The 26562-nt window shown below is 32.2% G+C and overlaps 1 protein-coding gene across 2 annotated transcripts in view; it reads left to right on the forward strand.

Annotated features, from left to right (window-relative positions):
- Positions 1-26562, forward strand: part of DZANK1_1 (double zinc ribbon and ankyrin repeat domains 1) — a gene marked incomplete at its 5' end in the record, with an annotated part of 42121 nt that overhangs the window by 6503 nt on the left and 9056 nt on the right. For both annotated transcript variants that reach the window (XM_051214661.1, XM_035730507.2), the window contains 9 exons: positions 1287-1348; positions 5458-5549; positions 7883-8084; positions 9577-10144; positions 11341-11565; positions 13589-13692; positions 22178-22580; positions 23531-23751; positions 26264-26341. In XM_051214661.1, coding sequence (XP_051073593.1) covers positions 1287-1348; positions 5458-5549; positions 7883-8084; positions 9577-10144; positions 11341-11565; positions 13589-13692; positions 22178-22580; positions 23531-23751; positions 26264-26341 — 1955 coding nt within the window. The remainder of the gene's footprint in view (positions 1-1286; positions 1349-5457; positions 5550-7882; positions 8085-9576; positions 10145-11340; positions 11566-13588; positions 13693-22177; positions 22581-23530; positions 23752-26263; positions 26342-26562) is intronic.

The raw sequence follows: 26562 nt of genomic DNA on the forward strand, positions 1-26562 counted from the left end.
ACTTTTTAATCTTTCAAGGATTTTACATCTGGTTTACAATCAATTGGTTAGTCTCAGTGACTAAAACGGTTCTTACCTATGGTTGTTTTTTACTTTGTACTACTTTTACGAGACTTTTCTTTGTGACCAGGATTTTTCTCTTCATAATTTAGTCCTTGTTTCCGTGCATTTTTACTTGATAGTCAAGCTAATATTTCTAGTTATGTGGAATTTATCTTCTGTTTTTTGCTCACCTCATTTCTTTTATTCTCAGCATTATTTCTACATTTTTATGTCATAGTAATGTTAGCGGTGGTACATGCTGTTATTTATATGAAATTGTATTGATTGTGTATAGTTACAGTAGGACTTAATTAATTGATCTTTTATGTAGGAAGCGTAACTTTCACTTGTGGTGTAGTGTTCTATATTGTTCAACCACGTGCTGTTCCGTTGTCTTGACTTTTTAATAATAATTTCGAGGTTTACCTATAGCAGTTTTATGAATATCTAGGCTAATAGGTTCTTCGCCTCACTCCATTTGACTTCTGTTTTAAAAAAATCATATTCATGTGCCAGTAAACTGTTTATTTAAAGATAATTATATTTTGTTGTTCTACATATACCTGGATTTATTCATATCTGGTAAATACGAAAAGGGTCCGACAGTAACTGATGTATTCTTAAACAATATCTGACTGTATATGGTTGAAAAATTATGACAAAAAGTAATGTAATACTAGGATTCAGGTTTTAGTAAAATTTAGTGGAATTTTTCAATAACATCAATTTGTTAAGTAGAGCTATCAGAAAATGCCAGTCTTTGATGTGAATTAGATGTGCATTAGAACGAAAGAGCATCCAAGAGAATATTAGCGGATCATTTCGAGTAAATAACATGTAAACATCACCTGAGATAAATATATGATAGTACCTCATTAGTTAATCTTTAATATTCAACTTGATAGATTACAAATAGACATTAAGTGAGCCGAAGGCAGAGTGCTTTATTAGCTATGGTTTAATTGCCTCAGTTGTTTATTTGTGATATTTGCTTGAATCTAACCTGAATTGAGGATAACTAAATTCTAACTCCCTTAAAGAGCTGGAAACCTACGGTAACAATAAAAATTCGTTTCAGACTTTGAACAAATAACACCGTATTTTATTTGTGCAAATATATATGCTTGTAATGCTAAAAAAAGTTGCCTTTAGTATTTATCATAACTGATAATCATATTTACATGTATGAAACCCTTTTACTGACTATTAAATTTACTGATTTATTTACATTAACACTATTTTAGATCAAGAAAATCAGGTTAATTTGAAAAATGAGTCTGTATTGTCAGCAGACAATCAGAATAATGTACGTTCTGTTTCTTTTTCCAAACCGTAACCGTGTTGTTTTTATTATTACACTATCCTCTCTTTTTAACTTCAATTTGTAATTATTTATCTTTGATTTCATTCTGGCCTTTTGGTTACATTGTCAATTATTAGGTGTTATAATTTCTCTTATTACGACCGAGCTATTCCTATTGCTTTGTATTCCTGGACACCGATCCACTCGACAAGTCCCCAAATCAGAACATGGTTGAACAGGAATCAAATTATATTCCAAGTAACAAGGGCAGATAGAATAGAAATAGGAAGCACAATAAGAATACCGTTAGTATATTTATGGTTTTACATGAGAAGATTCTAGTCTTCTTCAACTATTCCCTAGCACTGATAGGTTAGGAAATAGTCAACCAGCGTGCTCCAACATAATCCTGTACGGAATATGCTTTGATGCAATTTATATTCCGACGGCGAAATAATAGATCTTTAAGTGTTTACTTGTTGCGAAATGATTTCCCTCGTCCTCCAGTTAAATAACGAGTTTTTTGCTTGAGTACAATGATTGAAATAAAATCACGACTTTTATAAAAGTTAAGTTTTATAGCTCAGTCGAGCACCAAGTTGGTTACTTGAGTGCTGCCGATTACAATCCTACAACAACTCAGGCTTATCTTAATCATATCTTTTTTAAAGGGGTCCCAGTTTGCCAAACAAGGTGGAAATATTTTATTGTTCCTTCCAATTGAGGTTTATGAAATGTAAACTTTTACGACGTAAGTATCTCCAACAGTAAGGTCTTACACAAACTGTACTAGACAAGTTTGAAATTTTTAATTTCATTTTGCATAAATGAGGAATCATATTCTAATGAACTCTTGTTGATAAAATAATTTAATATGGTAGGTTACTTTGTGTAGCGTTTACAGTGAAACAAGAAATTTTGACTAAATATGTGATTTAAAAGATTATGAAGTGTTTTCAGTCTTATATTATCACAAACATACAATTCTAATAAAAAAACTACAGAAAATTTGGGAACGTTATAATTCAATATTCACTTGAAGCTTCTGTAAGTTATTCATTCACCTATGAGAGATGGTCTATTTAATTTAATACTAATCGTGACTTATTAACATGCTGAAATGGATCATCTAAATTTATGATATTCGAAATAGACCGTCTAAGCATGAGTTTACACAAACGTTAGAAGGTGTTTAGGAAAATAAAGACGGATATTTATGGAATTAAATTCCAATACCAATCTGTTATTATATTCATTAGTTTACGTAACTGTAAAAACAGGCAGTTGTTTGGTCAGTCCAACTATTAGTTTCGTCTAACTTCTTTGAGTAAGTAGAATTTTGAGTTTTGATAAAAAAGCGGGGATAAAAATGCTGGAAAGATTGTAAATGTTTGTTACGGTGTTTTTGAATTAACGGAGTTATTTATTACATGCTCAAAAATACAACCATTTATTAGTTAAAAGAGATATGCATTTAGTTTAGCATTATTTATTACAAAATCCAAAGCACATTTAGTTAAGTGTACACTAAATTGGAGTAACACTAGCGTATAAAGTTACCTATGAAATATCTTTCAATCTGCTGTATTTTTAAATTTTCGGTGTTTTACATACAGCCAAAAAATCATAGGAATTCACACAAATAATTTTTGCGTTCAGATGAACTTTATACAACGTCTTCCTGTACCCTAACTATCTAATTAATCCTAAATTGTATCGACATCTCTCATTTTGTTTCTTATACTTACATATTCAATTTCAACACTAAAACTTACTACCTCTACACTGCTCTCGCTGTGTTAATGGAGTTTGGCAAATTGAACTGATGTACACATGTGCCAGGTTATACGTTGTGTTCGACTGACTTACTGGCACTCAATTTTAATAATTAATCATATGAAATATTTTTCGATCGGTTCTAAGTAACACTTAATTCAAATATATACCTACTGTTAATGAACCCAAAACCAAATTGATCAGTATCAATTTTGCAATCATTTGTATAACTTTTAAATACAAATATTGAACTCTGACAAGATAATTGCAGAACAATTTCTTAAGTTAATTTTTATTCTTAAACTTATCTTTATAAACTTTATATATCTACCTACAGTTTTAGGGTCTACATCATTTAGATGGTCAGTTAACTGAACGCGAAAATTATTTGAAACATTTAAATATTTCCTACTTATTTGCATTCATTAATTGTTAAACTGACTACCTCCAAAAAGTTTATAATGTATTTAAGCTGAAAAACATATAAACAAACTGAAGCACTTGAGATCTAATAAAGAGTGGTGGTTAAGGTACTCAGCTTTCAGTCAGTAGGTTGTTGGCTGAAACTCTGATTCACTTACTTTCGTTTGAGCAGTCGGAGTAACGTCTCTAGTCTTCACACAACTAAAATGTAGTTCAAAGTTGGTTGAATAAAACTTTACCCGATATATGAATCACATTACACTTAAATCGATAATAATTTAAAATAGATTATCATAAATTTTACTCATTGTCTACAGTTTGTTGAATGATATTGGAGTGTTTTCCGCACCTTATCCTATTCTTAATGTGTGTTCAGAACCTCGAAGCTTAAAATCATTTCAAAAAGCCTAATCATCCACTTTATTTTTACTGGTAGAAATCATAATATTATTTAAAAACTGATTAGTGCCTTTATTTACGAGAAAGAAAAAAGGGAAAACAAATGATTACTTATAAAGATATTTTTTCTAAACTGAAATTTTGATATAGATAACCATTAAAGTTTGTTTTTTTTGTTATGAATTTAATCTACACAAATTCATGCAATATCCAAGTGTACACGTATACGTAACAGGAAATCAGTGATTGTAATTCTTATTTCCCTTAACAAGGGTGTAACCTGTTAACCTGTTAGAACTACTTCCCATTTACTGCCTTGTTGATTGACTGGATGAACTAAAATGTAATGTGAACCATTTCTTTCTTTTTTATTTTTAGAGTTGAAACAGTTTGGTGTTTTCTTAAGCTTTAAAAATAACATTTTAAGGCTATAATGTTTTTCTTTAACAAAGTTTTAGAAATTTGTGAATTTAAACAAGTGTTATTGGCTCAAAATAGTTTCTCATATTCAAAATATGAATTCGATTCAATGAGAATAATAAATAAATTAAATATAGGAACCAAACGGAAAAATATTGTCCAGAAACATGATTCCTGAATCCCTCTCGTTCTGCTATACTACATCTAAAATACATCTGAAGTATTATACTCTAAATAAAACGCTTTAAACGTTTATCTTCCTCCTAAAAAACGAATTCTGGACAGTTAATTCATATCATTCTCAACTAAAAATTTCCACTGAAATACTTTAAAAACGTATCCACATAACCTTTGTTGTCTCTAAAGATATAATGAAATGGCTAAGCAGATTTTTAGTTTCAAATAGTAGTTCAGTGACTAGATCGCTTGATTTTTGCCCATTTAATAGCAGGTTCGAACCCATCCCCACCCATTTCAGTTCAACCAACCTGGTAGCATCATTAGCATTTACACCAAAAACAGGCCTCAAATCCACGTACATTTAATTACCATCTTGAATGGTTTCACAAATGATTGGGTACTTAGTTTTAATAACAATATAATAATTATAACTTGCTATTTTCTAATTACACCTAGATGAAGTTGCATGTTCAAGTATTGAAATTGTTTCAGTTCCAAAAACTTCTGCAATATTATAACCATTAAATGTAAAAATGTTTAAAGAATCTATAAATAGTGCTAAAAACCAACAAAGATAAATTCGCAAAAAAAATAACGTGAATAAATCATGTCATTGTTTTCATGAGAATTATATCTATGTAAATTTCTCATGTGTCTTGAATGAACATTTTCGAAAAAATATAGTGTTTTACTTCCCATGGTTGGTAATATTAGTCTACTGAGATCGATTTGCAGTGAAGATCATTTTAAGTTTTCCAGACTCTCCTCATTAATTCGTACTACATGAAATCAATTGTTTTTATTCAACTGAATTAAAGAATGAAATACAAATAATTCACTTTTTTCCTAATATTATTTTCTTTTCATACTAATAAAGTAGCAATAGTCTTTTTAAAATTCTACTTTCCCTTTAGAATATATCGATAAAATCGTCATTGATTCATGAATACCCTGAGCTTTCATCTCATATGATTAATAAACTACAACAGACAACAGATATTTTACGGTTAGTTTTTCGATTTATTTCTACACACTTTCTTATCTTCACGATATTCAAGACTGAATTTTGGTAAGTTGTTGTCCCAGGATACAGATGCGTCCAGTTAAGAAGTCCCGAATGGAATAGAACGCGTATCCCGGATTTCACTACCAGTCAAAATTTATCTACTGTGTTTTTAATGTTTTTTCCTCTGTGACTACTCTTTTTGATTGTTTGGTTTTTGTGTGAACTTGTAAATATATTTCAGCTTGTTCATCATTAGTTCGGTATAGCTGTTATACTTGGTTATCACACATAAGAAATCTGGTCACATTTATTGAAAAGCTTGTTTTCGAATTCTTCGAACACTTAATAAAAAAACGATAGGGTTGAGAGAAAACATCATTGGTGGCGTAATTGATCATCACGTTTTGTGTTCTGAAATGGAGCACATACTACTGGCCGTTGTGGTAATTTGATTCCATTAACTCTTCTTCTAGGTGTTTTTAAAAGTTCTCCCCTCACTCACTTTTTTGAATAATAGTTCAACACCCTTTAGATCACATCTATGTAGTCAATGTACAAAATAGATTTCCAAAAATATTTATAAAAAGCTTGTGAGACACCAATTTCAAGCATTTTTTGCATTGTACTTTCATGTTCTATGTTGATCAAATGTATTCCATTTACTTTCCAAACACTTAGAAAATATTACTTATGTGAGCGACCAAAATAGAATGTGAAACAACCAGTTGTAAACATAAGTCATCGATTCTGACCACCATTTAGTCACTTATCATTACTTACTACCTGTAATACTTTCGTAATTCATTGTTGTTCTGGCTCATTTCTCAGTTATTATATAACTATTACTTAACATAAATTGTAGCAATCTGTTGTTTATGCGTCGCACGAAATAGTTACATGTCACCACAAGTTATCATATCTGTTAATTAAAGAAACTTCTGTGCGTGCAGCGTATCTCATATAATCAGGTGAATGTTAATCCTTCATTATCACCGACCATCAATAACTTATTTCCAGACTTACAAGCTAATTCAATCTTTTATCATTCAGATGACATAACATTCGTTACCAAGTCAACATAAACAAACTTTGTTTAGTTTATGTTGTAACCATGCTAACAGTGCTTAATGATAGTGAAAATATTTTTTAAATGATATAAGTCGTATTTAATTATATGCTCTCATCTTGACCGATAAGTAATAAAACATCCTTCTAATTTAATAACTGACTGTAGTTAAACAACCATTTAAAACCGAGAACCATTGGACAGCTGTTTCACCCTAGTGTAGAACTCTTCAGCGGCGTGCATCCACTATCCTACCGAAAATTGAACCCAGAAACATTTAGACCTCGCACTGAGCACTTAACCTTTAGACCACTGAGTTGACATTCAGTGGTTTACGTTACTAATTTCGGAAAATTCTAGACGTTGCTTGACTGTCCTCCAATATCATGGGTGGGTAAATAAATGATATAGATAGATATGAGAGAAATATGGATGATTTGTAATGATTACTTTCTTCAAAAAGCATACGGTCATCCTACGTGTTATTGAAATTGTCTTTGGCATGCTTTCATTTTATTCTTTTGCAGAAGAGTGAAATATAATGATGTTACTTTTTTCGTTTAAAAAGGTGAATGACATGTCAACTCTCTGTAGTTTGTGAAAGCATTTCTAAACTTCTGTTATTCTTAAGAATATTACCATAACTTATAATAGCAAACACAATAATTTTAAAACCTAGAACTTCGCAAACATTTTTTCTGGGAATTAAATGGTGTTTTGTGTTATAAACCTAATTCGCAATTTCTCAATCAATCTTTGGTATAAGAATTATACGACGTTTGGCAACCTTTTTCAAGCGAAATTGTTAAGAGAAATTAAAAGATTTCAAATTAGGTAGGTTAGATATGAATGGTGTTCTACGTTTTCAACATGAATTTGTGTTATATACTAAATTTATTTAGCCTCGGTAATCTAGAGATTTCATTTCTATATTTTTTAATTGAAAAGAATGCTTAAAAATAACAAATCCGTTGCCGTTATTAAGTGCCTATTCTTACACATCTCCAGGAAAATACATATCTGAGCTTCATTTGTTTAGCATTCGTGGTTTTAACATTTTCGCAATTTCCTTCTTCGTCCAAAAGTAATAATGAATATTTAAAGTTTATAAGTCTTTTATTTGTTGAACTTACTATGCAAAAAATATACAGATTTCAACATACAAGTTTTGTTGGTTCTCATAAACTTCAGCATGTTTATTATTATTATTATTATTATTATTATTATTATTATTATTATTATTATTATTATTATTAATACCGTTCAGATGCCCCAATTGTCACCATCCAAGGCCAGTGAGTAGAAAACAGAACTTTTGCTTCCATTGCGGTGTAAGTCTACCCACATTGTCGACACAGAAATATGGTTCTTCTGCTTTAGAAAATATTGGTGTATGTCCTTATTGTAAAGCGCATGTACCATTAAATTTAACTAGCTGTTTAGTTTGTGAAAGTCCACTACAGATACAGGTATGATTGTTTTATTTAATCTTTTTAACTTAGCATACATGAAACTTACGTTTCTTCATATGTTTAACTGATTTTATTTTGCCGAAAACGTTTCCTTAACTTGTAATTGCCAATTTTTATTTCTCTGTTTAGGTATGTAATGTAGTGACTGCATCTACTATTTTGAGCCTTCTTTTATTACAACTCATCTGCTGGATTTATTCTCTCAATTCACTTAAATATTTGGCTCCTAGAACATAATAAACGTTTTATGTTCTGAATTGTGGAGATTGTTTAATTTCATTGAAACCGTTTGCCGATCAATGTTAGACTACGATATAAAACCTGGAAGCATTGGACGGCTAGTTCGTCCTAGTATGGGACTCCTCAGCAGTGCATATCTACAATACCACACGCGGAATTCAGACCTAGGACTAGTGTTCAGGAGGTTAAGCGTTCGCGCAAAACTGAAGGTCGTGGGTTCGAATCCCGCGTGTGGGGTCGTGGATGCGCACTGCTGAAGAGTCCCATACTATGACGAATTCGCCATCCACTGCTTCCAGATTTGCAATGGTGGTTTAACATTGGTCGGTTCATGATTCTAGTGACAATGAACCTTTATTGGTGGTTACTTCTTCGTTGAGAATTTTTCAATAATGTGCATTCTCAAATATTTCTGTGCTATAACACATGAACTTTAGGTCAAATGGGGAATTATGTGTTTTCCTGTTCATTTCTTACAATTTCGCTGTTAGAATTCTCGTTTGGTTTTGCTTTACACCTTTTGTTACTTATGAGTAGTATGTTTTAATGTAAAATATCTTAATCGGCTATCACAGACGCTTCTTATAAAGCATATTCAAGTCAGAAATCATGTAAGGCTCTTAAACAGATCCTCACAAATGTGAATATCGTAAGCATACAAATACGTATGCATTAACCATTAGTGTAAAATCTGTAAGAGCTTTTATGTATCCTCTTTAGGCTTCGATATCATTTTAGGTTTAGTACTCTATCTGTAGTGTGAATGAAATACTGTAAGATATAATAAATTATTATTTATCGTGGATTACTATGAACCACGACATTTTGCCGTACAAATGCCTTCCTGAAATATTTCATGCCGAGAGGTCATAACCCTTGACAAACCTATCTTTACGGAGTGATCGGACTATTTGTTTGGTAACTTTTACTGTTATACGAATAACGCTCATTAAGTATGTGTATTTCTTGTTACGCAAAGTGACCAAATTTGTCTTGTCATGAGTGCTCGTCTTTGGCTCAACGAATCGTAACCTAATTCGTGTGCTTCAATCTTACTCTAATAATCTTCTCTGCCGTACGCATTATCATTACGTCGATGCGTTGTTTAGTTTCAAAAACCTGTCTTATGGGTTAGAAATAATTCAGACATACTATAAAAGATCTTTGATATAGTCTTGATGTTAATCTAACATCCTTAAATATTAAACTTTGATTTTCGTCTTTTCTGCTTGTAAAAATAACTTCGTAGAAGTATGGACAATGTCGTAAAGAATCTCGTTTGTGTACAACATGTAAGACAATGAATCCTACTGACCTAAAAAGTTGTATAATATGTGAAGCTAAGTTAGCAACAGGAGCAACTAATGTCATTCTTTCGGGTTTCCAGTCTACAATTGATTCTCATCCTCCCATACCTTATCCAGAAATGTGTAAAAATGTACGTTTTTCTACTTGTCCTTATTGCCATCGTGAAAATAATCTTGATGCTCGATATTGTGATTGGTGTGGTTTAGAAGTACCAAAACACTATCAACAATCACTGAATGGTGGTGAAATGAAATCTTCTGATAATATTAATGGTAACAGACAGTTATTCAACTCGAATTCTTCAGATTCGATTCGAGATATGTCATCTGTTGGTTTGCATAACACTCCAAAAGATAATCAAAATAAAATCACTCTACGAGATGGTTTTATTCATTGTATAAAGTGCGATTTACCGAATCCAAAAGAAGCAAATTATTGTTCTTATTGTGGATTAAACTTGATGCCTCCTCCACGTTGTACTGGATGGTTTCCAATGATTAATAGATCAAGTGAGTAAATTCACTTATGTATAAGTAATATTTTAATGATCGTTTCATGCAATAATCTGAACTACATTATTCATGTCATAAAAGCTAACTTGCTTCCTAAGTTATCACTTATATAACAGATAAAAGGTTCTAAGATAAATTTGCATCTAATCTTTAAAAAAATTTTTTTTATGATGATAAATAATTGATTTCAATATATCAGAGAGGGATACATAACTCATTTTGGGAGGCACTTTTAACAGTCCTGTTGGTTTTTCATCTGGCTGTTTTTTATATCTGAGCTTGTTTATTATATTACGATCCCTCTCGCATTGCTTCAGTGAATGGCTACATGAAATACTTTAAAGAAAAAGAACTATCTGACTCCACTTTTGAGCGTATCAGCATCCACAGACTAGAAAAATTATAAGCCTCAAAATAACACTCGTGTAAGGAATGTTCTATAATTTACCACTATCACAATATTATGAAAGGTATCCTATATTTAATACTCTTGTCGCTTTTTTCTGGGCTCAGTACTATCAACGAGATCGGACTATTGTATAATACTTTCGTGTATTACTCGGTTATTATAAATGCTTACTAGTAAATTTTCCATTTATATATTTTGTGGTTTGCAAAAACTTCTGCTACATCTTAAGTAATCAAGTCAAATCAATAATTGGATCAATAAAACATTGTTCATAAGATGCATAAAAGTCAATGAAATATTATGAGTTCTTGGTTAACAATCAGAGTTGTCAGATCTGATGTCTTTCTTATCGTCGATGTGAGAACACCTGTCTTCTGGATAAGGGCGTTCATAAACGTTTTTATTCAAATCCCATTGTGAGTTGATCATATTAGCTGCCTGAATTTTCAGTTGGATACTTTATTGGTCACTCATGTCTTAATTTATCCTATATTCCTAGTGTAACGAGTTTATGGTTTTTGATGATTTGATTAATTCACGTTAATTTCTCCACAATGTTTTGTTCAACTGAAAATACTTAACTAGTAAATTTTAGCTTGGTAATTTGAAACGTGATATGTTCTACGAATCTTGATATTTTGAATTAATCTTATGTAACAGAATATAAATAGATACTACAAGTGATCTGTATATTAAGATAACGTGTAATTACCCAATATTTTTCGGCATACTAAAACATTTGTTTTGGCTTTTTATTATTATGATTTGAATTACTAAATTTTAGGTCACCATGGATTTGATATTGGCGGAAATCAATCTGAAAAGTCGGTTTCACAGCACAATTACTTACAACCTGTAGTCGCAAATGTTTCTACCCAAACTTATGGGATATTTTATCCAAGTTCAACAAACTTACGATGTCAAGATCAGTTAGCTCAAAACCGTTTGTCAGCTGATGTTCAACTGAGAGACAGAATACCTACACTTACTGCAATAAGTCCCGGAAGAGGTAAGCTTTGTATTTTAAAGAGTGTATACTTTGTTAAATGTGGTGAGTTTGCTTTTGATAGTGACCATGTTAACAGTAATAGTGTATGTTCCAGGTAGAGCGGGCATTTGCCAGTTTTTATGAGATAGTCACACACTAGGGATAGTTTTTTGTTTTCATGTGCTAAATTTTGAGGCCTTGTGTAGCCTTATATCTGTCACTTATATCTTCGGAATCCTTAACTATGATGACGGGGTCAATTCGCAAGTTTCAGTTTGTTTATTACAACAGTCTGTTTCTAGCTGCAACTCAATTTTCGGTTCCATCTACTCCTCAACTCAGTTTTTAATTATAACCGAATTCCTTTTTTTTAATTCACTGTTGCAACAAACAAGTGTAAAAATGTCGATTTCAATGGCAGAAGAAATGTCTCTTCTATTTGGTGAAGATGTGTTCAATAGGTCTCACTTACTGCTCGTTGACTTGCTGAAGAAACATGCTCAAACAATCAAATCACATTCAAAAATTATCTATATATTGATCCAACCGATTTGTCATTTGTTAACCTAAAGGACAGTTCCATGGTTAATGAAGAGAGCAATAAAGTTCTTAGCAAAGTAAACGTTAAGCAATTTCAAAAGTTCTCTTGTAATATGCCGCTTATCCTAATAGTTTAATCATGTCGGGTGAAATTAAAAAGCACTGTTAGAGAGATGTATTAATTTCTGATAAGTTTTCATGCCATTTAATCAAATGTGTGTTATTTTAATGACTTATGTATTTCTAGTATAGTCTTCATTAAATATGAGTTCACAACTGATTACTCTTTTGGTGTCATAACAGATATTGTCTGTCCTCACGAAATATTCGGTTCTAGCGAATTCTCCAACCAGTGTGAGAAATATGTTTTAAGTGTGTCAGATCCTTATCACATTTCTGTTGTTATTATACCAGATGTTAAGTGCTTCCACATCTCATATATGTCAAGTAGAACCATGAAGAACTCGGAAATGAAGTAAGCCGACACGTTAAGAAGACAATATATCAGATCATTTGCCGATGACCTTGGGAAGGACATGCGATCGAAAGCTGTTCTAATCATCCACTACTAGATTAATAAATCAGGATCAAATTCAGTTCGAAAATAAGACTATGGATAGTGGTAAAGCAGAGTTTGTGGATGGTCTTAAGGTCATAGATGGAATGTGGCACGCTAGACTGGAGTTCTAGGGTTCGATTCCCGTCTGCGGAGTCGTGGATGCGCACTCCTTAGAAGTACCATACTAAGACAAAACTGCCGTTCAGTGTTTCCAAACTTTCAATGGTGGTGGTCTAACATTAATCGGTTCATAATTTCAACAGTACGTTGTTGTTACTTCTAAATCTTAAGTCTTCACATCGTTACCGTTGGATAGCACGAAACTCAACTAAATAGAAACGATAAGTGAAATTACTGTTAGCTACTTATTGCGTTATTTTTATACTGATCAAGAAGACGATAATATTACTCATTTGAACTAAGTGTAGCATATCGAAATTATTTTGATCAGCTCGTTACCAGTTCATATGTTCATGAACGGTAAATGGACATGACTTGGTTTTGTTGAGTCGTTATAGTATTCGGTGATCATTTTTATCACAAATGGACATCAGCTAAAGACTTATTGAAAGCTGGCATCAGTTGCCTAATTCTCAATTCAATCCCATAAGCTCAGACTAAACGGCATTCCAATATTTTCTCGGACAGTTAACGTTTTGCATTGAAAGTCCTCTCTATGTTAGATTTGTATGTAGTTTCTGTAATTTGCTATCATTTAAGGCTTCATGGGTAATCATTAAATATCTAAATAATATTTTCCCATATAGTCTAGGACTTTTGGAATTATTTTTTACTCTTTCGTCAACTAAATTGTACATATACTCATATTTTTGTATTACATCGTTTGTGAACAAGTGAAGTTTGTTTTGATGATTTTGCACTGCTCATTATTATAGATATTAGTTTTTACTATCCATATTTTCTTCGTTAAACCTAATTCAACAGGTTTTTGGCGAAAACAATTAGACCATATATTTGCACATTTAAAATTATATACAAATAATAATTCAGAATTTCGCGCTTCGATTGGTCAACCTAGATTTGGCAAAGTATGTTTAACTTTATTACATGTACTCAGCTAATTTATTTGAACTTATTTATAATCTAATATGTAATCCATTATTGAATAAGCTTTCATTTCAGTAAATCTATTTCGGCGCTTAAAAAGACTATTCCAGAAACCATTATAGTGGTGGTTCTACGATAGGCATATAAATAGCTTCATTGATTGTTCATACCTTATTATGCACTGGAGTTTTGTTTCTGCTTTTCAGAAAAAAATTGTTCTTCTGTAGCTTACTTGAAGGTATATGTGAATAGGTGAATTATTGGTTGGATCTTCATTCTTAAATTGTTTAGTTATAAAGTAACAAATCGTATTAAAAGTAGTTTATTCACTTGCAGATTATGAAGATAATTAAATCGCTTTGAAACTTCTTTCATTGCAGTGTTTTATAATCTTATTGGAATTAGTTAATCAAGTAACACCATTTCATTAAAATTTAATCACTCTATATAGTAGATTATATGTTTTGTTAAGATATATATTCCTTATCTGTTGAATATGCGATGCAAATACACAAACCTATTCGGAACATTTTATTATTCCACACATTGTCATCCTCTTCTTCTAACTTTCACTTAGTGTGTGTTATTATGTTTAGATTTTGTCTGTCCTGAATTTCTATTCTAGTTCTTCACAAATATAGTAGAGAATAACACAATTTACTTATTACTTGATTTTTTCTGTTTATGTGTGAATATCTCTCTCTTTCTATCTAGTCGTTCTATTTCTTCTAATCATTTCGCTAAAAATTGTTCTTAGCTATCATAAGTCTTTATCATACATTCATTGAATCTCCCTAGTGGGAATAATTAATGTCTACTGTTGTATTTTCATTGTTTAAATCGTATTTCTATTCATAATCTTAGATTTTGGATATGATTGAAAGTGCGCTTTTTAATTTTTTAAATTTCTATTGAAATAAACAACTGTTTGTCACCATTTAAGTATTGTGACATTTCTACTTTTCAAATTTCGTCTTATTTTCAAAACTCCAAAATTCATCAAACCAAATCGATATATTTTTTGCTAATTAATTACTAGTTTTAAATGTAATTCCTTCAAATTAGCTCGTGAGTTGCCATCAAATTTGTTTTTCCTTATGCGACTATTCAATCACCCAGTATATACAGAGATATATTAATATCGTCGAAAGTATACATTCTCATAGTGAATCCGATCTTTAAAAATTCCATTTTATAAGAATTATGTATATCAGGTCCTAAAATTAAATGGCGGGTCAGTAAATATATTGCAACTTTCACGTTTAGCTCTTCAAGAGCTACTGCCGATCCCAAGCCCAGATAAAGGAAGAAGGTTGGGCATGAAGATGGCAACCATAACCAATAGAAAAAAACCTTGCTAAACCATTCGCCAACCAGAATAAATAATTTCAACTCAGCTGTGTGAGTTGAAGGAAGAATTATGGAACCTCATGATGAAAGCTGAGATTCTCCGAACGTCACGAGGCTGATACCACATCTACCAACAACAGCGAAAATTTTTATCGGTAAATGGGACGTCCGGAAAATGTGGGAGACCGAGAGGACCAGTCAAATAGCAACCGGATTGAAGAGATACAACTCGACGGTGCTCAGAATAAGTGAAACCCATAGACACAAGCCGGACAGAAAGGGACAGACATCCAAACGCCAAAGTCAGAATGGACAACAACGGGTGTGAAGATATCGTGCGACGACATAGACTGGGAGAAAGGAACGATAATGGCGAGAGATTCGCAAATCTATGTGCACTGAACAAAATGATTATGGATGGGGCGGTACTTTCCACCAAAAACTCATACACAAAGCTACATGGGTATCACTGGATCACACCACAGAGGCATCACACTGCTATCAGTACCAGGAAAGATTTTCAACCGATTGTTGCTGAACCGGATGAAGGATTCAGTAGACTCCCAACTTCGAGATCAACAGGCGGGATTCCTTGATGAGCGGTCGTACACAAACCAAACCGTGACACTACGGATCGTCGTTGAACAATCATTTCAATGGAACTAGTCACTATACATCAACTTCCCTGACTATGAGAAAGCGTTTGATATAGTGAATAGGGGAACTTTATTGGACCTTCCTCGACACTGTGATTTACTTAAGAAGATCTTTGATATCATGTAACCCATACATTTACCTCATCACCTTGTTGTTGTAAAATATGTAGACGTCTCAAAAACTCTTGTTTTGCAAAAACTCTCCAAGTATGTGGAAACTCTTTAAAGAACTTACAGGTGACAGGCAGATTGGGAGCGATAACCAGCTGAATGTTTGTGACCTAAATAAGTCTTTTGTACGTCAGTCATCTGATGTGATGCTCCCTCTATCCACAGGTTTAAAGAATAGCTGTGTTCCTAGTTTCACCGAAACTGATGTCCGAAGATGTCTCCAGTCACTTAATTTATCCCGATTTTTAGGACCTGATGGTATCCCAAACCTCCTTTTTTAAAAATGTGCTGACGTCCTATGTTATCCATTCACGACTATCTTTAACAGATCCTTCTCATCTAATCTCATACCGAAAATGTGAAGATAATCCCTGTACCCAAGAAAGTATCTGGTGATAAGAATATGAAATTTACGTCATCACCTTGTTGATGTAAAATATGTAGATCAGAATGGATAAATATTTGTATCATATTCTGCAATATGTAGGAAGGACAAACTAATTAACTATGAGGTAATCACTATATAAAAATGAATCACGATGTGTATGTTAGAAATCAAATAATCAGTGGTCTTTTCTAAACAAATAAACAATAAACTTGAGCATTACCAAGAGAATGTGAATTCATACTAAACGATTCAAACATTAGTCTTAACAAAAACAAAACGATGTGTAGTTTAGGTTTTTCTTTCTTTAGAAAAAATCAAATTCAATAATATTCTTTAAAGATGTATGCTAATGGACCAATTATAAACAGTAGACTAAGTGCATTTATTCTATTTAACAATTTTTCATTGCATTAATTTAAAAAAAATAATTTTAAATAATTCATTGACAAATCGATTTCACATGATCTACAAATAACTAATCATGTATATGTTGTATTTTGAAGACTGTGCAACATAAGTTGTGGTGGTGCATTCAATATACCTACATTCTTTTTTTACTTACGCATGTTACCTCTTATGGAGGAGAATAGGCCGCCCATCAGCCTTCTCAATCCAACTCTGTCCTGGACAATCTTTTCCAGTTGCTATTCACTCCCCTGATGTCTGCTTCCGATTTCCGTCACAGTGTGTTCCTTGGTCTTTCTCTTTTCCGCTTCCTTTCAGAATTCCAAGTTAGTGCTTGCCACGTGATGCAGTTTTTGTTAAGACTAATGTTTGAATCGTTTAGTATGAATTCACATTCTCTTGGTAATGCTCAAGTTTATTGTTTATTTGTTTAGAAAAGACCACTGATTATTTGATTTCTAACATACACATCGTGATTCATTTTTATATAGTGATTACCTCATAGTTAATTAGTTTGTCCTTCCTACATATTGCAGAATATGATACAAATATTTATCCATTCTGATCTACATATTTTACATCAACAAGGTGATGACGTAAATTTCATATTCTTATCACCAGATACTTTCTTGGGTACAGGGATTATCTTCACATTTTCGGTATGAGATTAGATGAGAAGGATCTGTTAAAGATAGTCGTGAATGGATAACATAGGACGTCAGCACATTTTTAAAAAAGGAGGTTTGGGATACCATCAGGTCCTAAAAATCGGGATAAATTAAGTGACTGGAGACATCTTCGGACATCAGTTTCGGTGAAACTAGGAACACAGCTATTCTTTAAACCTGTGGATAGAGGGAGCATCACATCAGATGACTGACGTACAAAAGACTTATTTAGGTCACAAACATTCAGCTGGTTATCGCTCCCAATCTGCCTGTCACCTGTAAGTTCTTTAAAGAGTTTCCACATACTTGGAGAGTTTTTGCAAAACAAGAGTTTTTGAGACGTCTAATCTCTAGGTTTATCAGACCATTTTAGTCCTCCTCCTTGTACATTCTTTCTTTTACCCTCCGTAGTCGTTTTAGTTGTGAAGATGTAAGTCGATCAAAACTTACAAAAATGGTTTCAGTTGGACAACAAATATCAAAACAGAATTTAAGGTAACAAGTGATAACATCAGTGATGATTTTCAGTGAGTCATCTGTAAATAATTCCCAGTTAGTAGTATGAAACATGTTTTTCAGATTTCGGATATTTTCTTCTGAGTAATTCCTATATTAGACTTTCTTCGTTTGATGTAAGAGTGTACTCTTCGCATGCTTTCCATATACTTTAGATAGAACATGAATTATACAGTGATCCGAGCTAGACAATGGAGCACGTTTACAAGTCACATATATACCCACATCATTAATGAAAACGAAGTCTAAATGAGCATCCAAACGAGTAGGAAAATCTACTACATTTTGGTGACCCAGTGACGTAAGGAAGCTACAGTCACGTAGATATTGGTAACATAAACATATATGTATTTATTCAGATATTTTGGACGACATCTTAGAGTTAGACAGTCGATAAAGTCATTTGAAAACTTGAAACACACAAACGAAGATCGACACCAGTTCACTTTTACAAACGTAGCTACACCGCCGCCACACCTCTTTTTATTGTTTGATCGATCCTGACGATAAATTTTGAAACCACGTAGTGATACTTGGCAGTCGTCCTGTAAATCATTTAACCAAGATTCTTGAATTGTGATGACACCATGATTTCGATAAATATTTTGACTTAGTAGGAATTGAAGATAGTCCATTTTGTTGATTAGTGATCGGCAGTTAGAATTTAGCAGCTCGGGAATCGACATACGATTCATACGATAACATTCATTGTAATTCCCTCCCTTGTTCTGAAGGATGCTTTGATGATCCTAGGTTCATGCGATTCCTATTCTATAAGTGTATTTCGCGTTCCTTTGGACAGCATCAGAGCAACTCTCTGTGTGTGTGTCGAGTATTTTGTTCTTCATGACCAGGGTTAACAGCACCTCTTTCGAATCTGTCCCTTTCTGTCCGGCTTGTGTTTATGGGTTTCACTTATTCCGAGCACCGTCAAGTTGTATCTCTTCATTTCGGTTGCTATTTGACTGGTTTAACTTATTTTTTCTGGTTGGTGTATGTTTTAGCAAGGTTTTTTCTACGGGATCGGGTTGCCATGTTTATGCCCAAACCTCCTCTTCTACCTGAGCTTGAGATAGGCATTAGCCTCAGAAGAGCTATAGATAGATTTTAACTTAGCTGTTTCCATGTTGTAAATCAAAAGAAATTTGTATAAAAATATAGTTGAATGTAACCTTTTTTTCAGTCAATCGATCAATTATTGATTCATATTTCACTATCAGCAAAGGCGAAACTCCACCCTTTTCAAATAAAAGAACTAATGATTGACATATACTTTTTTACTACTATTTAACATTTTATCTAGGGAGTTATTTCTTTCATTAACTGGGCTTAATCATTTCACGTTAGTTTGTTCGTTCATAATATGATGTTTTAGAAAATATATAACTATAAATGATATCTAGTTTATAAATATTAGAATCATATATTATATCAAGTTATACTTGTGATAAACAAGTTCTTTTAAATTATAATTTATACCCAGATTATAAGTAAAATCTTAATACGCAGATTGTAACTATAGCAAACTCCTTACCGTCAAAATTCTGATTGTTCGTAATACTATTTAGCAGTTAATTTCTCTGCTTCAAAACTCATTAGAGTTATGTGTGCTCTAAACCGCCTGTGGGATTCAATTAAAAGCCTACATGTTTCAAAATAAATGCTTTATCACATAGATATTGGTTGTTTGGATCTTCCCATTGAAGCGAACGACACTGAGTTCAAATCTCGGAGTGAACATCGACTGTGTGATACAAGTACATCCAGGTGACGAGTCCCAAATATGACGAAATGAGTATCCTGGATCCTATCACTATCTATCTCTAGCCAAATGCTTCACCATTAAACGACTTCTTATGATAATACAAGAAAAAAGAGATTGTAAAAGTCAGAAAATTAATTTTAGAGGAATTAGTTTATGTACTTTTTTATGTGTATTTATTTACTAATTAGTTCATGATATGCTTGTATGACCCTGATTGTAGGCTATCTGTTGATTTGTTGATTCTTGCCATTTCTATTTCCATAAATGACCAATCAATGCATTATTTAGTTTCATGTTTTAGTTATCTAAGTATTTTGACTTGTTATTTTTAATATCTTTTTGTCTGATATCTTAAATATATCATCATTTTAGCTATGGGTCTAAAATATACAAAGTACTTGACTAGTTCTTATAGTGTTTTGATTCGCCGTCTGAGAACATAAGGTTTTTACTAAGACCTTGGAGGATATAGTGATCTAGTCAGTTAAATGTTCGTTAAGGATGTTGAGGAATTTAGATCGTCATACTGTGTCAAAATCCATTCGTTGTGAGTCACTAAACATCACATCATTCAAAAACCAAGACCACTTATTCTCGTTACGATTGTTAGCTCATGTTGCTTGTATTATGTTATTGGTGTACTTCACATAAATAATTCTCAGTTTACTTCGGTAACTCAGTTACTGTCTTTAGGATTTTTGAATATGCAGTAGGTTGTTTGATTATTTCAACTTTTCAATGATTAGATTGAACTAAAATACTGTCTAGCCAACAGGATACTGCATTTCGTTTAGCTTTTGGTACAATCTAAACCCTTTATAAATTAATTTATATAGAGAAAATTTTGAGATGGTGGAGAAGATTTGTAGCTCAGGTGGATGATTTTGGTGGAGTTTTGTTCTCTGAGCTGGATCCAGCTCAGAGAACAAAACTCCACCAAAATAGAGAAAATGTTATCAATCATACATATTCATTTAATTATTTGGTGTTTAAATCATAAAACAATAGTCTTGTGCGATATTGAAACCTCATTTAAAACATACTCGTAAAACTGTGTGTTAAACACAGTAGTGCACACTTAATATTGTAAATCTCAGTCACAATATGACGATTAGTTGTTTGAAGACACTTGTATTTTATCTAGGTTATAGGATTATGTTAAATTTAGAAGTAAATATGTGTGTAGCAGAATATTAACACTGTACTATGTAGTAAGTGGTAGAAAATAGAAATAATATTTTTTTATCCACCTCAAGGCTTCGTAAGTGAAACCTTAGGCAACCAACATCAGTGTTTCTGTTATTATACAAATCTTATCGAGCAAGAAGTAACTTCTAGATGATTAAAGATATGGTTACTCTAAAGATTGTAATCTTATAGTATAGAATTGCACTAACTATCCATCTTTTATTGTCCATTGTTAATTTTGTTATCTGAAGAACGGTAATTATATTTTAGCCACTTGTTTTAAGTTGCTTCCGTAAATGTATTCTTAGAACTAATTAAGCAAATCATGTAAACTACAAAAACGAATGATTTCCAATTTTTGTTCAGTATCGTGATGACATTTTTCAAATCATAAAGTAACATTGATGTTCAATTAGTATTAGGGTGAAAAAATCGTTGATAATTATTTCGTCCTGAACAATTGTTATTGTCTATCAATTTTATTTCAAACACAAACGAATAATCATTGTTAATTTAGACCTGTATTCTATAATTATTTATTTTCTGATTAGTTAAATAACACTCTAATTGTAATATCTTAGCTAAGTATTTCATAGTAATGATAATTTGTTTTATTCATCTACTTTAAACAATCCTCGTATGGGACTCCTAAGCAATGCGCATCCACAACCCTATCAGGGATCAAACCCAGAACCGTCAGATCTCACCAAGACCTTAACCTTGCAGCCAGTACTCCAGCAAACAGTGGTTTATATGCCTGACATCAACCGATTCGCGATATTACCTAACCATCGTCCATTGTTTTCAGGGAATATCTGCCTCACTTCTGACACAGCTGGACTTTACTGGTCGCAGATTCTCACAAGAACTCTTAGAAATATCTCCTAAAATTAATCACTAATGTAAATGTCATAATTTTCAGAATGTAGAGGGTTATTGAATATTTTTGCGATTGTGAATTGATTACAGTTAGAAATATAGACTATGGGACAACGGCTCACTAATCTAAAGATAAAGCACTCGCCACGATATCTAAAGGTCTTGGGTTCAATCCTCCGTGTGATCGTGATTGCATACTCTTGAGTCCTATACTGGAACTGTGTCAATGCTTCTTGGGTTTCAATGATTAGTTGACATTTGTCAGTTTCTTATCTCATTGGCACTCTAAAGCCCCCCCTATTCTGTAAACCTTCATCTTAGACTTCTGTAGTACAAAGCCATGGAACACGTACGAATCATTCCTAGCAGTCTTAGGGATTTATGTTAATTAGTTAAGGCGTTAGTTTTCGACTATGTATATTGTCTTTTTGATTTCTTACTGTAAGTATTATTATTAATTCTGATACTTTTTGTATCAAGCTTTTGTCTGCTGACCTTTGTGCACTGGCATCCAATCAGGCAAAAATCACTTTAATCTATTCACTCCCGAATGACAAAAACAATACATCTATAACACTAAATAGAACAGGTCCAAGTAAAATTCCATTGGATTTAGATTACTGTGATAATCATGATAGTGACGTGATTCCTCACTTCAATAAATACTCAAATCAAACTATACCAAACTCTGGTGATTTCAGAAATGATAAACATGAAAATGATTTAGATAAGAAATCGATTGACAGTAAATCATATAATAAAGAGTCTATCAATTTGTTTCCAACAAGGGATGATCATTGTGAATCGTTTCGACCGATCCCAAATCCACGAAGTGTATATAGTAACGATAGTAACCGATCGTCTTCTAGATCTCCACATAAAGGTAAGTGTATACATTAAAAAGAATTTAATATAAACGATACTTATATTTATGGATATGTGCAATATATATTATCAATTGTGATCATAGTTATGCCTAATTCGATCAATTAGAAAGCGGTAACAGATGGTTACTTTATTGTCATTCACTTAGTGAACAGACAAATCATCCAATGTTTATTGATATCTCAGCGTTCCATTCATAATTAATTCTTATACCTCAAGAAACATAAAATTTTCGAACTTTCAAAAGTTCATAGGAAATGACTAAGTCACTCTTGAGTGTTGTTGGAAGTACTGCACTAAGCAGTTAAGATACAATTTGTTTAAAAACCACCCATTACTAAGAAAGAATAATTTTATGATAGTCAACTTTAAGGATTTTTCAATGTTTCTACAATGTGTATGACATGTAAGTTAACTTGCTCAATATAAATCTTTGTCATATTTTATCTATAAAGATTTAGTTCCCTTGTTCAATTAAGTTTAAGTTAGCTTAACTTATACACTTCCACTTAATGCTTTCCTCGAAGTACAATAGTGGCTGGTGTAGGAATATGTTATTAAAAAGCCAAGTTGCAAACTTAGACTTGAGATCAGTTTACGAAGTCAGATATTATTGGACTGAGCCATGTAGGAAAGCTCTGACTTCCAGGTTGGATTTAACGTGTTAATTCTGATTAGTGATCGGAGACCTTTGATGACGTACTTTCAAAATCATTCTTAACAACTTACGTACATTCATTTTTTTATGTTTCTGTTGACATCAAATTTCAGTACTATTTTAAACTTTAAGTGCATGTACATTTGTGCCAGACTCCACTTTTTTTACTGACTGCCTAACTAACTTATAGTCCATATGATCATGCACATGAAAATATTTTATTAAAGCCTATTTTACTTTAAACACTTTTAGCAAAGTACGTCTTTCTTTGATTTATTTTTATTACCCAGCGGACGATCATCAAAATAAAAACAAAACTAAGTCAATTGAATGGGAAGATGTTGATACTAATGAGGATGATGAGGAATCTAGACAAAATACACAACCTCCTACTAAATCAACAAGTTCCATAAAAACAAAATCAAATGATAAATCACTGAGTATACAATCTAATCCTAACTTACAATATGGTGAAGTTGGTGTTGCTCTACTACGAAATTCCAAATTATCGGTGTGTCGCGTTTTCTTTTTGCTTAAAATTATATAGCTTCTTGATGATGATTATCATCGTGATTATTTACTTGGTAATTTATTAGTTAATGTCTTTTTTTTACAAACGACCGTAATTAATGAAGTTTGCATTATTGTAAGTTAACTTCGGGTAGGATGTTAATTTTATTGCATAATTTAACATATACTAGAATTGTGAATTAGACTATATAATGTGAATAAACAGAAAACAGCCATTAAGTCATACAACAAAGCAAATTGATTCAATCGCTTAACCATTACAGTTTCAATCTATTAATAAGATTAGCATTTTTTGCTTATCTGTTACTGTACTTATTAAATTATTGTTACGAACAATTATATTATCAGCTTTCATCGCAAAAATTCCAGTATACGTTCGCCACTGCACAGCATTGGGAATGGTTTTGCTGAACCAATCTTTCTTGTTTTACAGTCAAAATTCTAGTACCTAGCTTGTTTATAATGCTAATTACCTAAATGTGCTTCAGGGGTCTTACGACTTCTGTCAGACTTTCAAGAATAATTACTTTCTCGTAACTCGGGTTTTTTTCTTAGATTTCGGTATATTTATTGAAATCTTACTGTTCCATACTATATAGTATCATAATCATCTCTATAATTTTTGTTTTGCGTATTTGTCGGTTACCAAAATATTATCTCAGAGTCTTCACATCTTGTTAAGAAAAGGATAGCACATGAAACTTCAAATATTCTGTCTTGAAAACTATTATACCGCTTTAAAAGTTTTGATATTCAGATAATTTAAATGTTATCTTTTCCAAGTATTTTATACATACACAGTGATAGATTTATTTAATTGTTGATGGTTTGTGTTAACATTCTTAGAATCTGTTATAAATTTAGAACCATCATAGTACTTATTATTATTATTATTATTATTATTATTATTATTATTATTATTATTATTATTAAATATTTGTGTAATTTCTTCCTTTGTATATCACATTGATTTATGGTGTTAGGTTGACAAATGAGAATATAGTGTTTTTGTCATTATCCAAACACCATCCTTTAAATCGAGGTAATCATGTGGCTTCCACGTAAAATAATAATGTTTCATTTTCCAAGAAAGAAAAAGTATTCAAAGAAGATAAATCTATTTTCAAATACATATTTTGACTGGTTAAATATATAGTCTGCTCATGAGATATATTACATTTACTTAATTATTCTATAGTTACATAATCAAGCTTTTTATTCATTGCGTTCATTAAGAAATTCATTAGATAATACTGTAAAGTAGATGAATGATTTTAAAAAAATAGTTTCACTCTATCTTGCAATGATTTTTTTTAGAATTCATTATAGGTTTTCAATTTTGACCATATAAACAATTGGAATACTAAATAATTAACGAAATAATATAGTTACATTTAAAAGATGAAACATATATTTAATTCTTTAGTTTTTTTATATTTCTATGAATTATATTCATACGGTTCAATGTATGTAACGGTTTAAATAGAATTTTGATTACATTACTGCCATATCATGCTTTATCATATTGTTGTTGAAATACAGATTACAAGTTTCACGGTCTTTAAGAATCCAATGAAAATTTTCATTTTCTTAGTAAATTTTCAATTTCTACTCGTGCATAGTCTATTTAATACTGGCGAGTAAAGAAGGCTTCAAGGCAATCTAACCGGATTTTATATATTCAAGCCAGTGACTTTAGCATCAACAACAATATATATATACTAGTGTAAATTCAAATGTAATTCAAGCTGCTTTTTCAATTTCATTTATTATTTCGTTTTTACCGGCTATGTATTGATGCAGTAACTAAGAACAGATCACTGATTTCTATCAGGACATCAATCAGTAACAAGATACTAATATTCGTTTCTAGTTGATGTACGTTTACAATGCCCCTAAATGCCCTGGCATGGACAAGAGTGGGGAGGGCCCGCCCTCCCTCACGAAATGCTCTCACACGGCCACGCGTATACAGCCTCTGGTAGGGAAGTCCTACTCACTGCCTTCTCGTGGCGGGGGTGTTGTTTACGAAATTGAGAGGACGAAAAACGAATGTCCGGCGCTTTAACCGGATTCCAAACCAATGGTGCACATAGGCTCCGGTATCCTGCGGGAACAAATGGCGTATGAATCAATTGTTGGTCACCGGCTACCATAGGACTGCATCTCCTCACGATGCTCCACTGCCTTTTAGGTCAGATCTTAAAGTCAAAGGTTTGGGGTGTGGCCCCCTGAGAAAACCATCTGCTTCGGTCTGGGCACCCGAGCAGTATCACAGCCCTCACACAAATCGAACGATTTATGTGGCGCATATCTATTTGGTGCCTCCTTGTACCAATATTTATGTGTTTAAATAAAATAATAATAAAATAACGTTTACAATGCAAAATAGGGATAACTTATTGCATTTTATCCGTTTTTCTCTACAATTAACTTATTTTTCGAAAACAATTTGCTGGTTAATGTTTCTTTTACCTCTTCTGCGTTCATAGACTTCAGATCTTAATTTGTTCTACACGCTAAGTCAACCAAAATTAGATATTCATGAAGTTAAACGTCTTCTTAATGAAGTGAGTATTTTATTTACAATATTTAATATCAGTACCATTTAATGTTAAACGAGATTTTCGATTGATCATTGATGATTCACAAATTATAACAATAAAAATTTTATATCCAATGTTCCAAGTGATGATGTAGATATTTATGTTCTATCTTTATACCAATAAAAAATCACAACTATTTAACTATTCATTGGTGGTAAATTAACCATTATTTATGCTGGTAGATT

This window comes from Schistosoma haematobium, chromosome 1 (assembly GCF_000699445.3).
Source record: "Schistosoma haematobium chromosome 1, whole genome shotgun sequence".
In the NCBI taxonomy this organism is placed as follows: domain Eukaryota; kingdom Metazoa; phylum Platyhelminthes; class Trematoda; order Strigeidida; family Schistosomatidae; genus Schistosoma; species Schistosoma haematobium.